The sequence below is a fragment of the Hyperolius riggenbachi genome, chromosome 6 (genome assembly GCF_040937935.1).
Source record: "Hyperolius riggenbachi isolate aHypRig1 chromosome 6, aHypRig1.pri, whole genome shotgun sequence".
NCBI lineage: Eukaryota > Metazoa > Chordata > Amphibia > Anura > Hyperoliidae > Hyperolius > Hyperolius riggenbachi.
Window position 1 is genome coordinate 86,562,611 of NC_090651.1, and position 16,209 is coordinate 86,578,819.

A 16,209-nucleotide genomic window follows, 5' to 3' on the forward strand; every position below is an offset into this window, starting at 1 on the left:
CGACCCCCCAAACTTTTACCTAAAAAAACAGGGAAAAATGATTGACCCCATATAAGCCGGGGGTAGGAAATGCTGGATTGGTGCAGGCCGCGTGATCCCCCCAGTGTGTCCCAGTATAGCTAGTATAGTGCCCAGTATGGGTAGGTAGTGCCTCAGTATAGCTAGTATAGTGCCTCAGTATAGCCAGTATAGTGCCTCAGTATAGCCAGTACAGTGCCCAGTATAGCCAGTAAACTGCCCAGTATAGCCAGTATAGTGTCCAGTTTAGCCAGTATAGTGCCCAGTTTAGCCAGTATAGTGCCCAGTTTAGCCAGTATAGTGCCCAGTTTAGCCAGTATAGTGCCCAGTTTAGCCAGTATAGTGCCCAGTTTAGCCAGTATAGTGTCCAGTATAGCCAGTAAAGTGTCCAGTATAGCAAGTATAGTGCCCAGTTTAGCCAGTATAGTGCCCAGTTTAGCCAGTATAATGCCCAGTATAGCCAGTAAAGTGTCCAGTATAGCAAGTATAGTGCCCAGTTTAGCCAGTATAATGCCGAGTTTATCCAGTATAGTGCCCAGTATAGCTAGTAAACTGCCCAGTATAGCTAGTAAACTGCCCAGTATAGCCAGTAAAGTGTCCAGTATAGCAAGTATAGCACCCAGTTTAGCCAGTATAGTGCCCAGTTTAGCCAGTATAATGCCCAGTATAGCTAGTAAACTGCCCAGTATAGCCCGTAAAGTGTCCAGTTTAGCCAGTATAGTGCCCAGTTTAGCCAGTATAATGCACAGTATAGCTAGTAAACTGCCCAGTATAGCCAGTAAAGTGTCCAGTTTAGCCAGTATAGTGCCCAGTTTAGCCAGTATAGTGCCCAGTTTAGCCAGTATAATGCCCAGTATAGCTAGTAAACTGCCCAGTATAGCCAGTAAAGTGTCCAGTTTAGCCAGTATAGTGCCCAGTTTAGCCAGTATAGTGCCCAGTTTAGCCAGTATAGTGCCCAGTTTAGCCAGTATAGTGCCCAGTTTAGCCATTATAGTGCCCAGTTTAGCCAGTATAATGCCCAGTATAGCTAGTAAACTGCCCAGTATAGCCAGTATAGTGCCCAGTTTAGCCAGTATAGTGCCCAGTTTAGCCAGTATAATGCCCAGTATAGCTAGTAAACTGCCCAGTATAGCCAGTAAAGTGTCCAGTTTAGCCAGTATAGTGCCCAGTTTAGCCAGTATAATGCACAGTATAGCTAGTAAACTGCCCAGTATAGCCAGTAAAGTGTCCAGTTTAGCCAGTATAGTGCCCAGTTTAGCCAGTATAGTGCCCAGTTTAGCCAGTATAATGCCCAGTATAGCTAGTAAACTGCCCAGTATAGCCAGTAAAGTGTCCAGTTTAGCCAGTATAGTGCCCAGTTTAGCCAGTATAGTGCCCAGTTTAGCCAGTATAGTGCCCAGTTTAGCCAGTATAGTGCCCAGTATAGCTAGTAAACTGCCCAGTATAGCCAGTAAAGTGTCCAGTTTAGCCAGTATAGTGCCCAGTTTAGCCAGTATAGTGCCCAGTTTAGCCAGTATAATGCCCAGTATAGCTAGTAAACTGCCCAGTATAGCCAGTAAAGTGTCCAGTTTAGCCAGTATAGTGCCCAGTTTAGCCAGATCCCCCGTCCGCCCGCCCGCAGCTACCTTCGCGGCCGCCGCTGCTCTTACCTCTTCAGCCGGCGGCCGCTTCCTCTACTGCGGGTGCCCCTCTCGCTCTGCTCGCCGTGTATCACAGCAGCGCGCCCGGCGCTGCTGCTGTGACGAGGCAGGAGAGAGCGGTTCCCCTGGTAATGGCAACGCCGTTACCAGGGGAACCGCTCTCTCCTGCCTCGTCACTGCCTCGCTGCTGTGATACACGGCGAGCAGAGCGAGAGGGGCACCCGCAGTAGAGGAAGCGGCCGCCGGCTGAAGAGGTAATAGCAGCGGCGGCCGCGGAGGGAGGGAGCGAGAGAGCGGGAGGGAGGGAAGGAGGGAGCAAGCGGGCGGGGGGCGCCGCGGACCACCACCACCACAATAGAGACTCGCATACAAGCCGACCCCCCCAACTTTTGACCCCCTTTTTGGGGGTCAAAAATTCGGCTTGTATGCGAGTATATACGGCAAGTTCTCATAATCATCGATAGTGTACAATGAGAAAGCAAAAAAACACAAAAATGACACCTTTATTTCAAAATACAATAATGCTACCATACATTGTGCTAGGGACATAATCTAAATGTAATAACCAGGAAGGATGAGCAAATAAAATTTGTGGGTTTAACTTAAACTTAGCACTGTTTATTGTAAAGCTATATTGGATGTAAATGGAGAAATTTTTATATTACCTTAATTTCCCTTTAAAATGCATTGAAAATAAGGTAATTAATAAACAAAAATATCACTCACTAAAAGCCTAATTTGTCCTGAAAAAAACAATATATAAATAATTTAGGTGTGATTAGTAGTAATAAAGTTATTGACGAAAGAATGGGAGCAGTGCTGATAAGTGAAAATTGCTCCCGTCCTTAAGTGGTTAAATGTTGTAATAGCTGGGACAAACGGGAAAATAAGATTTGTGGGTTTTATCTACAACAGCTTTGTGGATTTTATCTACAATAGCATTGTTTATGTTAAAACCATAGGGGATGGAATTGGAGAAATGGTGCATTTTTTCTGTTCCTTGTATTTCCCTATAAAATGCATTGAAAATAAAGTAATTACTAAAAACACGTACCACCCGCAAAAAGCCTAATTTGTGGAGAAAAAAAAAAAAAAACAAGATATAGATCATTTTGGTGTGATAAGGAGTGATAAAGTTAAAGGAGTCATCAGGGGAGAAAAAAAAAGAAAAGGAGAATCAGCCTTACTCACCTTCCTCCAGCCCCTTACAGCCGACTGTCCCACGCTGACCGCTCCGCTCTCTGCCATCCCAGGCTCCCCGCACGCTGTTCAGGCCAACCCCGAGGTTGTCCTTACTGCGGCTGCGTGAAGCGCCGCTGTCAATCATGGCCACGTGGTCCACGGCATACTGCGCAGTACGCCGCGGACCACATGGCCATGATTGACAGCACCGCTTTGCGCAGGCGCAGTAAGGACGAGGTCGGTCTTAACAGCGTGCGGGGAGTTCGGGACGGCGGCGGAGAGGTCGTCGTGGGACAGTCGGCAGGAGAAAGCCCCAGGTGAGTAAGGCTGATTTTTTTATTTTTCCCTGAGGACTCCTTTAAGGCCAAATGAATGGGAGGGGTGCTGACAGGTGAAAATGTCTCTTGGCGGTAAAGGTAAAATAGGCTGTGGGGTTAAGAGATTAAATGTGGTCTGTGCTTGTTTGCTGAAGAATTATTGACTAAAGTAAAATCCAGTACTACAGCATACTTCATGTGCTCAAGTATGACCATTTCTGATATAGTACTACTACTTTCCCCAGTCCCTTGGAGTTTACTATAAAGAAAATTAAACAATAAAATAGATATTCTTTAGCTATGACCTCTCAGACGACCAGAGAAATTGAAGTGATATTTTGACAGATTCACATGATAACTTTAGAGGTTTAACATCAGTGGAAGCTGATCTTACAGTTCCAGTAATCTCTCATCTATTTACTGTAACATGTTAGCTGCAATACAACAATAAAAAAAAATCAATATTACATACACAAAGACTTCATACCTGATTTTAGAATTACAGGTCATTTCATTCTCTGGGTAATGGATGTCCACTGCGTCCTGGATAACTGTCCCATACTCATACACCTTAATCTTCTTAGTCACACCAGCAATGGCAAAGTAATCACAGTCTCGGTCAAACTCAATGCTGCAATAAGACAACGTTTTGTGTTAATATTAAACTGTCTGTTGCCAGAGTGAATGAAGACAGAAAAATGTTCAGGTGAAAAATGCATTTCTGTGTGACGGTTACTAATCAATTCCCTGGCACAATGATAGGCACCACTGGCTTAAATTGTCGGCTCAATTCCTGCCTTGCACACAATTTTTCTTTTTTCAATTTCTTCATGGGTCTGATCTAATTTTCCTCTGAGTGCCCCAATGTCCACATAAACATAATCCAATATGGCACAGTACTAGGGGAATGGACCACTATCTGATTGGATTTAGGCCCATCAGTACTAAACTAAACCTTATTTGGGTCATTAAAATAGAACACCACAAATGAACAAAAAGCACCAAAAATCAGAAACTACGAACAGAATACGCATCTAAAAAAAAATCAGGCCTAGGAAAGTAGCATGTACTATAGGAATGTAGTATTGACCACCCTTAAACACAATCACCACTCCTAAAAGGCCTAGGGTCCACTACACAAGTCCCTACAGTGGCAAAGTGCTGCAACAGTGGAAACCTATGCAGAGCGATTGCAAAACCACTGCCTACAACATTTTTGGAGCAATCATATTCAAGGGATACAGGGAGAAATCGCATTCGCTATAGGAACCCCCCCCCCCCCCCCCCTCAAAAAACAAACAAACAAAAAAAACAGTACTTAGGGATTTCAGAAATTGTAAGTGATTTCCCAAATCGGAAAAGCGCAGCTAGATTGCCATGGGTCCAAGCCTGAAACATATACAATATACGGACAGACAAGTGTTTCAATAACCCATGTTTACTCTTGTTTGTCAGTATATTGGATAGACTTAGGTGTTAGGTTTTTTGCCACTACACTATGTATTAATTACCATTGATGAAGCCCTATTAATAGGGTGAAACGTGGTTTATCTATGTGAGAATCTACATGTACTGATTAGATGGTGAATAAGACCAGTGCACCAAGCTGACAATATTCATATATCTTGGTGTTAAGACCTATTTTTAAAGGACAAGTGCACTATTCCCTTTCTTACCTCACCCATTGGAAGCCACTCCATCGTACCGCACTGTTACCCCTTCTCACCCTGATTACCAGAGTGAGGCATCTGCTGTAGTGTCACATACACGGTTCATCTCAATTCTGATGGGCAAACCATTAGATGTACAGCAGAGGTGCCCACAATTTTTCAGCTTGTGAGTTACTTTAAAAATTAGCAAGTCAAAATGATCTACCCATGTACAATTTTAGGAGCACAATTGTATATACAGAACGGAATATGTAGTGCATTCAGGATCTACCATGAAGTCCTTTGTGATCTACCGGTAGATCGCGATCTACCCAATGGGCATCCCTGATGTACAGGATCAGCAGCTATGAGCAATGTTTAAATGCAAAAAAAAGTGTACTAGCCTCAATATCCCGCTTACTGCAGGGTCATTTAAAAACACACACTAATAATTCCAGTGCAGCTATATAAAAAAAAAATAATATATATATACAGTGGAGGAAATAATTATTTGACCCCTCACTGATTTAGTAAGTTTGTCCAATGACAAAGAAATGAAGTCTCAGAACAGTATCATTTCAATGGTAGGTTTATTTTAACAGTGGCAGATAGCACATCAAAAGGAAAATCGAAAAAATAACCTTAAATAAAAGATAGCAACTGATTTGCATTTCATTCAGTGAAATACGTTTTTGAACCCTCTAACAATAAAAGACTTAATACTTAGTGGAAAAACCCTTGTTTGCAAGCACGGAGGTCAAACGGTTCTTGTAATTGATACTGATACTGTTCTGAGACTTTTCATTTCTTTGTCATTGGACAAACTTACAAAATCAGTGAGGGGTCAAATAATTATTTCCTCCACTGTATCTATTTATCTACTAGGCATAAACTCACCACTTTAAAATGGCCACGGCTCAGCCACAACCCTCCTCACCACCACCTTGCTAATGCCGCACTCCTCGCCGAGCACACATGCCCAGGCTTCCCCTGCACCCGTCCTCCTGCTCTCCAACATCCACCCGCGTGCCACACATGCACAGTAGCGCAATCTAACAGACACAGGGACGGGAGAGGATGCAGGGACACAGGGATTTTATTATAGAGGATATCTTACCCAAAATGAGTAAGCCCTTTAATCTTGAAGCCTCACCTGCCTACACTTTGTTTACTAGCACACAGCGGCACAATCTGTGTACTTCCCCATCCCTGTGCCTCCCACTCCCTCTTCTTACAGATGAGGAGGCTGACTGACTCTCAGCAGCACTACCTGACACTTCTTAAGAGATTGTATTGCAGAAAAAGTCTGCATCATATACAGTCTGCCAACTTCATGCTTATGTGAGAGTTTCAGGCATATTTTAAGGAATAAAAAAACAACCAATATACAGAAAAAGGACGGTGTCAGATATAGGCTGAGGCAGCAACTCAGGACCAAACTGCTCAGAATAAAAAGTTTAACTGCAGCAAAAGTTTTTCTGGTTGGCAAACTAGAGTCCTGGAACACATTCTACATGCCTGGCTTTGTGCTTTTCCCTATCTCTAATAATCCAAGACCTTATTAACAATAAAGAAGATTTCATTTGCAAATATATGTCATAAAAATAAAGCTTTCATTTTGATTTTGGAAATATACGGAAGAGCTATATTTATGATGCCCTCTTCCAGAAGAACCTTGTAGAAGGATGGGCTGCGCCGACAACATGGTAGCCCTCCTGCAAAACACATCTGGATGCTTACTGGAAACTTTAGATAAACATACCTACTGCAACGCAGAGGGAACTAAGTAAGTAAAGATTTGAAGAGGCGGCAAGGGTGTATAACCCCTTAATAAAGCCCTTAAAAGGACAACTGAAGTAAGAGGTATGTGGAGGCTGCCATATGCATTTCTTTTTAAGCAATACCAGTTGCCTGGTTGTCCTGCTGAGCCTCTGCCTCTAATACTTCTAGCTATAGACCCTGAACAAGCATATGGAGATCAGGGGTTTCTGACATTGTCAGATCTGATTAGCTGCATGTTTATTTCTGGTGTTATTCAGACACTACTGCAGCCAAATAGATCAGCAGAGCTGCCAGGCAACTGAGATTACTTACAAATAAATACATATGGCAGCCTCCATATACCTCTCACTTCAGGTGTCCTTTAAAAACATGAAGTTGGATGAAATAGTAAAAGTATTTTTACCCTCTCTATGTTCACTATGTAAGCTGGCTGGGTAAAAGGTTAACTACCCTGCATATACATGTGGTCCCTTTAAACTGGTCAGCACTAAGGCATTAGGTGCTTGGTAACACAGGTACTGAAAATGCGGCTTGCTCAGAACATCTGATCATCTTCTGAACCCCACCAGCTCTTTTAGACCACCGTGGCTGCCAATGTAAGGCTCGGGTAAATCGCCTGCAAAGCTTGCCAATCAGACCAGCAGGTGAAACTCTAACCCAATATCACATTCTCATTTATGACAGGGGCGCCAAAGGTTTTCTTGCCTGGAGTGACAAAATGGCTAGAAATGCCCCTGCAAGGAGGGCCGCATTTCTTGTGTTTGGCACCTGTGAAATACAAGAATGTAGAATTGAGCTTCCTCACTGTGTAACTTGTTCAGTCATTTCTCTGACAGTCATTCAGAAGAGACTGCACGGTCTACTCTAAAGACAAGGGCAGCCTCTAGTGGCCACAAGTCTACATGAGAATTATTACATCTACATGCCTCAGTACAGTACAAGGTCTGCTTTGCATCAAAGCCATAAGGCTAAATGCATGCTTAGCCAAAAATCTAGTTGTGGCTTTATAGCAATAATAATATGATTAGAGCTGGTCAATGAGATTAAATGTAAACTGTATGCAGCTTGGACTGGGCCAATCAAACTTACCAGGAAGTGCATCTGACTGGCCCAATGGCAAGCTGCATAACATTTCCATGAAAGTCGTGTGTGCTTGTGTGTGTCTCTTTGGCTGCAGTAGCATCTGAATCACACCTGAAACAAGCATGCAGCTAATCCAGTCAGACTTCAGTGAGAAAAATCCGAGGTACATGCTTGTTCAGGGTCTACGGTTAAAAAAAATTAGAGGCAGAGGATCAGCAGGACAGCCAGGCAATCAGCATTAATTAAAAGGAAATAAATACGTCAGCCTCCATACCTCTCTCAGTTCAGGTGCCCTTTAAACGGGAGGTGGTTCGGGCTTAGTTAAAAAGTACAAATGCAGAAGCCCCAAGCAACACTCTGAGAAACTAGCAGACGGGGCCACTTGCACAGCAGATGAGTGAACAACTCACCTCTCCAGGAACAGGCCACATGCTACCTGTCTCCATTCTCTCCTCATAGGCGATCCTTCTCTATGGTCTGTCACATGACGAGAGGGAGCACCTTGTAGAAGATGAGGAAGGCAGGTTCCATGTGTCTGCCAGATTCTGGAGAGGTGAGCTGCCCCCTCTGCATGGGGATGGGAACAAAGTATCTTGCCAGCTATACTTTTATGGATAAATAATCTACCACTTTATTTTTAAAGGGCACCCGAGGTGGATTCAGGGGGAACATATGTGACACACAGGCATATTCCTTGCTCTATGCCACACCTCCCTGCCCCCTCTCCTCTCTAGGAGGGTTGGAGAGCAGCCGGGATGGACGGTAACCTGATCTGGCTTGCCCATGTATCAGGTAGTAGGGTTTTTTTTTTTTTTTTTTTTAACCCTACTAAAAAAAAAAATAAAGGGGGGGGGGGGGGATGGGGTAAGCTGGCTTGGGTTCTCTTTAATAATTGAGTGTGATAAGACAAGACACAGACTGCTCTGAAAAGTCTGTGTTGCAGGAAATGGCTCTTAAACATTAAAAAAAGATCATCTCTGCCCCTAGACAAAACAAGAACATTTGTGTTTGCATTTGGTCTTCAAGACAAATGTAAAAAAAAACATAAAAATAAAATACACATTAAGTGTGGGATCATTTCCCTTTAATTACAGCATAAGAAAAGCTAATTACAGCCTACACGCGCAGGGAAGTGCTTGGACACAAGTAGTTAGCGCTGGTCAGGGCAGAGCTCTATATACCGCCAAGTCAATCAAAGCCTTGACAGCGTTACACCCTGAGTGTTCTGAAGTCCCCTGAAGGTCAATGCTACACAACATAATTGTCGGCTCACCGGCCTCCCGTGGTCTTTATCTTTATGTAACATTTCCCCTCCCCCAGCGGCTTGGCTGAAATGCTCCATTAGCTTCCCATGACACATCATTGCAGTGAGGCTGATTTACTAGCTGCTCAGGGCGTGAGGAAGAATAATGGCAATAAAGGAGGGGAAGACTGGACAGGATTAAAAGTAACTGTAATAACTCCTTAGTCTCTGTGTGGTGGTGAAAGTAGAACAGAGAGGGCTGCATTTAATGCTTCCTCCATATCCCCAGCAATCACTTCTTACAGCAGGGTGGTAAGGGAATAAGTTCTAGTGATCGAGGAGAAACAGGTGGGTGGCTGGCAGCTAATGGGGCTGCAGAGAAACCATTCCTAGAGAAAAGCCTATGAATGAGGTATGACTGAGGAGAATAGGAGTGGGAGATCTGGTGGAAATACACTGCAGGGGAGTCTCTTGTTGGACACACACACACACATATATATATATATATATATACACATATATATATATATATATATATATATATATATATATATATATATATATATATATATATATATATATATATATATATATATATATATATACACACACACACACACACACACACACACACACACACACACACACACACACACACACACATACATACACACACACACACATTACAGTATATTGCCTCAAAGGGGGTGTCCGCTTTACTTCTCCAGCACACTTAGAATTTCAGGCTTGCAAATAGACAGCACCACTTAAAAAATGTGAGGGGACAGTGGATGAGGCAATTAGCCTCAACATCTGGCTATGACAAAATATAAGCTTGTCTGAAGAGATTTCATACGCTAACCGAAAGGTTGTAAGTATGCATGGGACCTTTGGACTGCGGCTTAGTGTAAAGGTTATGGTGTGCACGGGCAGCTGCAAGTACAAGTACATCTGTGCACAATGAAAAAGGCACTTTAACCCAGGACTGAACTTCATTCCAAACAGTAGCCGATACCCCCTTTTCCACAAGAAATCTTTACCTTTTCTCATATAGATCGGGAAGGGGAGGGGGGGGGGCCCTGTGTGGCTAATATTGTTGTGAAACCCCTCCCACAGTGTGATGTCCTGACCATGGTCCTAACAGTTTACCGTGTAACCTCGATGTATTGTGGGAAATTACATCTGTTTCCAACTGCCAAGCAAGCCATATCTCCCTCTGCAGAATGTTCGTTTACTCAGGTCCCGTTTCCACTGCATGCAGTGCACTGCGGCCGAACTGAAACCAAAGCACGGCAATGGAACAGTTATCGGGAGCGATCAGAGAATCCGCAGCAAGAAAGATAATAATATAGACCTGCATCCTTCATCTGCTCATATAGGAGATGAATGACAAGATCACAAGATAAATTACCACTTTGAACGCTGGATGTAGGAAGAAAAGTTTCATCATTAAACAGTCTCCTTATATCATGCAAGAATTTGACCTAAGGCTTTGTGAAAAGAATTCACAATTCCCTTTGTGTCCCAGCATTTACCCAGGTATTGGAAGCCTATGTATAGACCATTCCTCAACCTCCACAGTCAGCCTCAAGATGTACAATCCTTCTGAAGGTGCTTAGTATGTCTTTAAATCATTTATGCAGTTAAGAGATATACTCATGCATAGCTTTATGTCAGTGTTTGATGATTGTTCAAGATGTGAACAAAAGGAAGGAAGAAGCAAAGCGCAGCAAAAATTCCTTACACAAGGCCAACTACTTCATGTAGAATGCAATTCAGAGGTACATTCAATGCAAACACAATGCTGGAAGGAACGTTTTCAGGAAACCACAGTGGTAGTAGAAAGAAATTATAATCAAGCTTACATTATAACCACTTACATACTTGATATTTAACTCTTTCAGGCAGAGAAAGAAAAAAAGGAACACAGCATAGTTATTTGTGTGCTAGGCACTGTACATACCCATGTCTATCTCATCATGTCACCTCGGGTATCCTTTAAAATGGACCAACCGAGTCATCTAACATACCTGGCTTAAAGTAGGATGAAACTCAATCTCCTCTCTGCTCTAAAAGACTAGTCATAGCATGATGACCTTAATGGAAGAATTTACAGAAACCTCCCTCTCCCCCCCAAAAAAAGTTTCAAACTCGGCTTCACATTGCGGGGAGCACTGAAGGAGTTAAGCCTTCGTGTTTTCTGTATGGGGAGAGTAGAGTAGAGCTCCTGCAGCCTATTCCCAGCTGCTGCTAAGAACAAATTAGACACTTTGGGCCCGATTCACTATTCGGTGCTAACCTAGTTAGCATGCCTAAAGGCTTTGGCCGTGCTAACTAGGGTGCTAGTTAGCACACAGAAAAATGAATGAGGCCGCGCGCAAAGTCCGGTGCACATGAAGCGGCGCGACGAAAACGGTGCACCCAATGCGCCTATAAGGGTGCATTGGGTGCAACCTTAACGTCGTATAGTGCAACGTTAAGGTCGCACTCAATGTGCCCTTATAGGCGCATCGGGTGCTAATTAGCGCGCCCTAAGCATCTTTTGGTGTGATAAGGGGCTTTTCACAAGCGTGCTAACAGTTAGCACCCCTTTGTGAATGCAGCCCTTTGACACCTGCTTGTTTAACACCTGCTCACAGACCTGGGAGTTAGACTGACACAGAGGTATCGTAAATTCTTAGTTCACAAGTTCAGCTATAATGGCTGAGAAAGTTCAAATATCATCAATCTCATACCAATATACAAAGTTGTTGTCCTTATTCAAACCGTTCTGCACAGCTTTGAACCAATTTATAAATTTTGTTTCTGCTATTAATCGATCATTTGACATTTTTCCGCCACCCTTCAGGGCAGTGACACGAAGATCATCCTAGCTGTGTCCGTTGGACCGAAAGTGTGTAGCAGCTGGGAGTACAGATTTGGTATCATTAATAGTGTGCCTGTGTCCATTCATACGTTTGCGCAGAGTTTGTCCAGTTTCTCCCACGTACATAACATTGGGGCATTTCGCACACATGATCAGATGTACCAGATTGGTGGAACCACAGGAAAATGTACCTTGTACTCCTGTTGTGAACCTGGTATCGTTACCCTGTCAGTGGAGTAAATGTGTCTGCAGGTCCCACATATTTTTTGTCGGCAGGGTGATGTTCCTACTGACTTATTAAAACGTCCTGTTTGACACGGTTAAAAGCAACAGGATGTTTTAATAAGTCACCCGCTCGCGCCGCCGCCTTGCACGTAGGCGCGCCGCTCCCGCCACTATTTACCGTCGGGTCACCGCGATCTGGGATTGGGGAAGAGGACCGAGAGGTCCTCTACCCAATCGCAATGCGTGGAATGAATGGACGTGTCCGCGAACAGCGGCCACGTCCATTCATAAGACAGGAAAAAGTTGCAGTGTAGTTAAAAGTAAAAAAAAAGAAAAAAGTGATCACTTTCTATTACGGTAGAGAGTTCACCAGCGCCATCTTGTGGGCAAAAAGTAAAATTCACACACATTACAAATTACAGGCACATATATACACACATCACAATATTAGTAAAATTAAATAACTTACCCCCCCCCCCAAAAAAAAAAAAAAACACTTGTAAAAAAAAAATAAGTTTAAAAAAATATATAAATAGTTACCTTAGGAACTCAGCTTTTTTAATCTATATTTTATGAGGGAAAATTACTTTAACTTTATTACATAGGGGCTTGTAATTATAGACCGGACAAACCCCCCCCCCCCCCCCCCCCCCCAGAAAAATAACACCTATATTTCAAAATAATATGGTCGTCATACATTGTGATAGGGACATAATTTAAACTGTTTAATAATCGGGACAACTGGGCAAATAAAATGTGTTGGTTTTATCCACAGGAGAACGTTTAATTTTAAAACTATAATGGCCAGAAACGGAGAATTAATTTTTTCCATTATTTTCTTATTTTTCCCGTTAAAACACATTTAGAATAAAAATTAGATTAAATTTTTTTTAGCAAAATGTACTACCTACAGAAAGCCTAATTGGTGGCGGAAAAAATTAGATATAGATCATTTTGTTGTGATAAGTAGTAATAACGTTATTAGGGAATAAAAGGGAGGAGCACTGACAGGTGAAAATTGCTCTGGTCCATTAGGGTAAAAACCACTTGGGGTTGAACTGACCCGATGCTTCTAATGGTCCCCCGCAGACGTCCTCCTCACCGATGCTCCGGTCCCCGCCTCCAGTTCACTTCTGGAATTTACGACTTTAAAGTCGGAAAAGCACTGTGCCTGTGCAGCCGTGTCCTCGCTCCCGCTGACATCACCAGTAAGCGGGAGAGAGGGTGCAGCCGCACAGGCGCAGTGATTTTCCGACTTCAAAGTCACAAATCCTGGAAATTCAAATTCTGGAACCGGAGCATCGGTGAGAGGCTGCACGGGCACAGGATGTCTGCGGGGGATAATTAGAAGCCCCAGGTAAGTTATTTTCCCCCCTACAGTAGTCCTTTAAGGCCATTCTGATTTTAGTCTAGCCACATGGAGAGCAACCCTGCCCTATTTCTGCAACTGGTGATAAACTAACATTCGCTTTCATTTCTACTAAGGTCTGATGAAATATTCATGCTAATCTCTTCCATGATACTAATATTAGCTCAGTCTCTATAAAACTACACATTTGCTTCAGCTGAAGTATTCCTGAGAAGGACATCACATGTAATGAAAACTGGTGACCCGCAGCAGAGACTGCATAGCCTGGAGAGGTGACCCAGAACATATGTGATTAATATAGCATTGTTACCCAAGGCTGCGCTGTACTAACCAGGCAAGTCTGTGCATTTACCTCCTGCAGGGATCATCACTGTCTGCAACTTTGTCCTTGACTGCTGGGGGGGTCTTGGGAATAGGGAAGTACAGGACACAACGGCTGGAACTGCTTGTCCTCAGCTCTGCCGGGAACAGCAAATTGGGCACAACTGAAAACGATCTGACCATTTGATTCTCGGGCTTTTGCAACGCGCACTCTGCAGACTTGAAACTGGTAGAATAAATGTGAATCATTGTTTTGCTAAAACCACAAAAGATTCTAAAATAAGTCCTAGCTGATTTATAGCTTCTCATTAGCATATATGTTTTTCATCATCTACTGATGTCCAGCAAATCAAAGGAGCCCATTTCAGCCAAACTGAATGGAAACAACTTCTTATGCCTAAAAAAATACAAAAGTAAGAGACACAGAGAGCCCAATATAGTGTAGTAAGTACTGGATAAGGATGGACAGTGTAGGCAAGTAAAATAATACTAACAAACCTGTCCCCACTCAGGGATAAGAAGTCACTTTCTGTAGATTGGAAAGAAGGGGGATAGCAGCCCTGCACCAGGGATGGACACAAGTATCATAAGAACTGAACAGAGGCGCCAACAGGATAAAATATTCTAAAAACTTTAAAATTTGCTACGGAGGCAGTGGTGGACTTACCTCCTCTGCTTTGGGGAGGTAGGTCCACCACTGCCTCTGTAGCAATTTTTTACGTTTTTAGTATATTTTATCCTGTTGGCGCCTCTGTTCACTTCTTACAACATCTTATGTTTGGTACACACTATGTAATTTCCCATCAGACGGGTCGAATTGAATTTTTCCATCAGGTCCGATCTGATTTCCGATCGTTTTTATGATCGATTTGTGATCAGAAAATAGATCTGCCAGAAATAATTAATTTGACCAGTCTGATAGGAAATGCATGGTGTGTACCATTTATTAGACTTCCTTTATGGTGGCCATCCATGGTACAATAAAAACGTTCGATTATCCAGTTTATTCGATCTAAATGATCGAATCGAATGAAAGTTGAAAATATTTTTTTTTTTCATCAAGAAATTCGAACGATTATCCAGTTTTTTTTCTACAAAAATTAGATGGACATGCTGGAAAAATCTTTATATTCAATATAACGGAATAATCGAACTAAATTATCTAATAAAAAAATGAAAAATTGTACCTTGTATGGCCACCCTTAGACGATATTCATTAAAGCGGACCTGAACTAAGAACTTCCTCTCTGCTCTAAAAGATACGGAACCGCATCAGAACCTTAAAAGAAAAACATTTCTTTGTAACAGCGGATACAAATTCTGCAATAAATCTGCAGTGTGTCTACTTCCTACTTTCAAGGAAGCAAACATAGGGTTAATGTCCTGAGTTTACAAATTAGCTGCTACGCCGAGGCAGCCAGCTGACACAGCTGAGAGATCACATTACAGTTGTGATTAATCACAGATGAGGGGGAATTAGACAGGCTAAAATTCTCCAAATACATACAAAGGTACATTTTGAAAGGTTTTCCTTCTGTTCTGTGCAAGAGTTCAGGTCCACTTTAAACAGTGATGGCTCCCTCAAAGCCCACCTTTTCCGAGAAGCATATTCTCTAGCTTAGGCCATGCACCCTTCAACCTCGCATCTACATTTTCTCCTCACTAAATAACCTAATCATGTACTGCCTGTACATATACTGTATACCTCACCCACCTCATTTCCACCCCAACCCTTTAGATCAGTGATCCTCAAACTAAGGACCGCGGGCCAAATGTGGCCCCCTGAGGCTTTTTTACCACCCCCCCCCCCCCCCCCCCCACACACACACACACACACACACAAACTGTATTATAGATGCTGTCAGCTATATCTTTAAATATTCGTGGTCTGCATATAGAATGAAGCCAGAAAGCAGTAATTCGCTGGTTTGCAATCAAATTCCACATCCGGTGACACTGCTGTCCAATTGGACTGCAGGTTGTCACCTGGGTATGCTTCACTGTCTGGTGCACAAAGACTTTTATGAATACTCTGGCCCCCCAGCAGTCTGAAGTATGTCGACCCGGCCCTCTACCCAAAATGTTTGGGGACCTCTGCTTTAGATTGTAAGCTCGCAAGGGCAGGGCTCTCACCCTTTTGTGTCATGGAATGCTATTTTAATTGCTTGCACTCTGTTATACATTTATACATTTTAGCCATCATGTTAAATCTGCTGTTGTAATCACCTGTTCTGTATTTTGCATCAGTGTTCATATTTGATGTATATCATTGTCTGTATCATTATGTATCCCTTGTTTGTTTTCTTACATTGTACAGCGCCACGGAATATGTTGGCGCTTTATAAATAAATAATAATAATATGACGTTTTTAAATCCAGGACTAAAATCTGATGAAGAAAGTGGTAAAAGCATGGAACAGTGTAAGAAAGGAGTTTGAAAGAGTTTAAACAAAAAGGTAACACAATGCTTCCTTAACCATCCATTTGGACTAGCCCTAGAGGACATTAGGACTT

At 42.7% G+C, this 16,209-nt stretch overlaps 1 protein-coding gene across 1 annotated transcript in view; it reads right to left on the reverse strand.

The window, feature by feature from the left end:
- COP1 (COP1 E3 ubiquitin ligase) overlaps positions 1-16,209 on the reverse strand; it is a 319,426-nt gene that overhangs the window by 148,442 nt on the left and 154,775 nt on the right. The window contains exon 12 of the mRNA XM_068239628.1: positions 3,645-3,788. Coding sequence (XP_068095729.1) covers positions 3,645-3,788 — 144 coding nt within the window. The remainder of the gene's footprint in view (positions 1-3,644; positions 3,789-16,209) is intronic.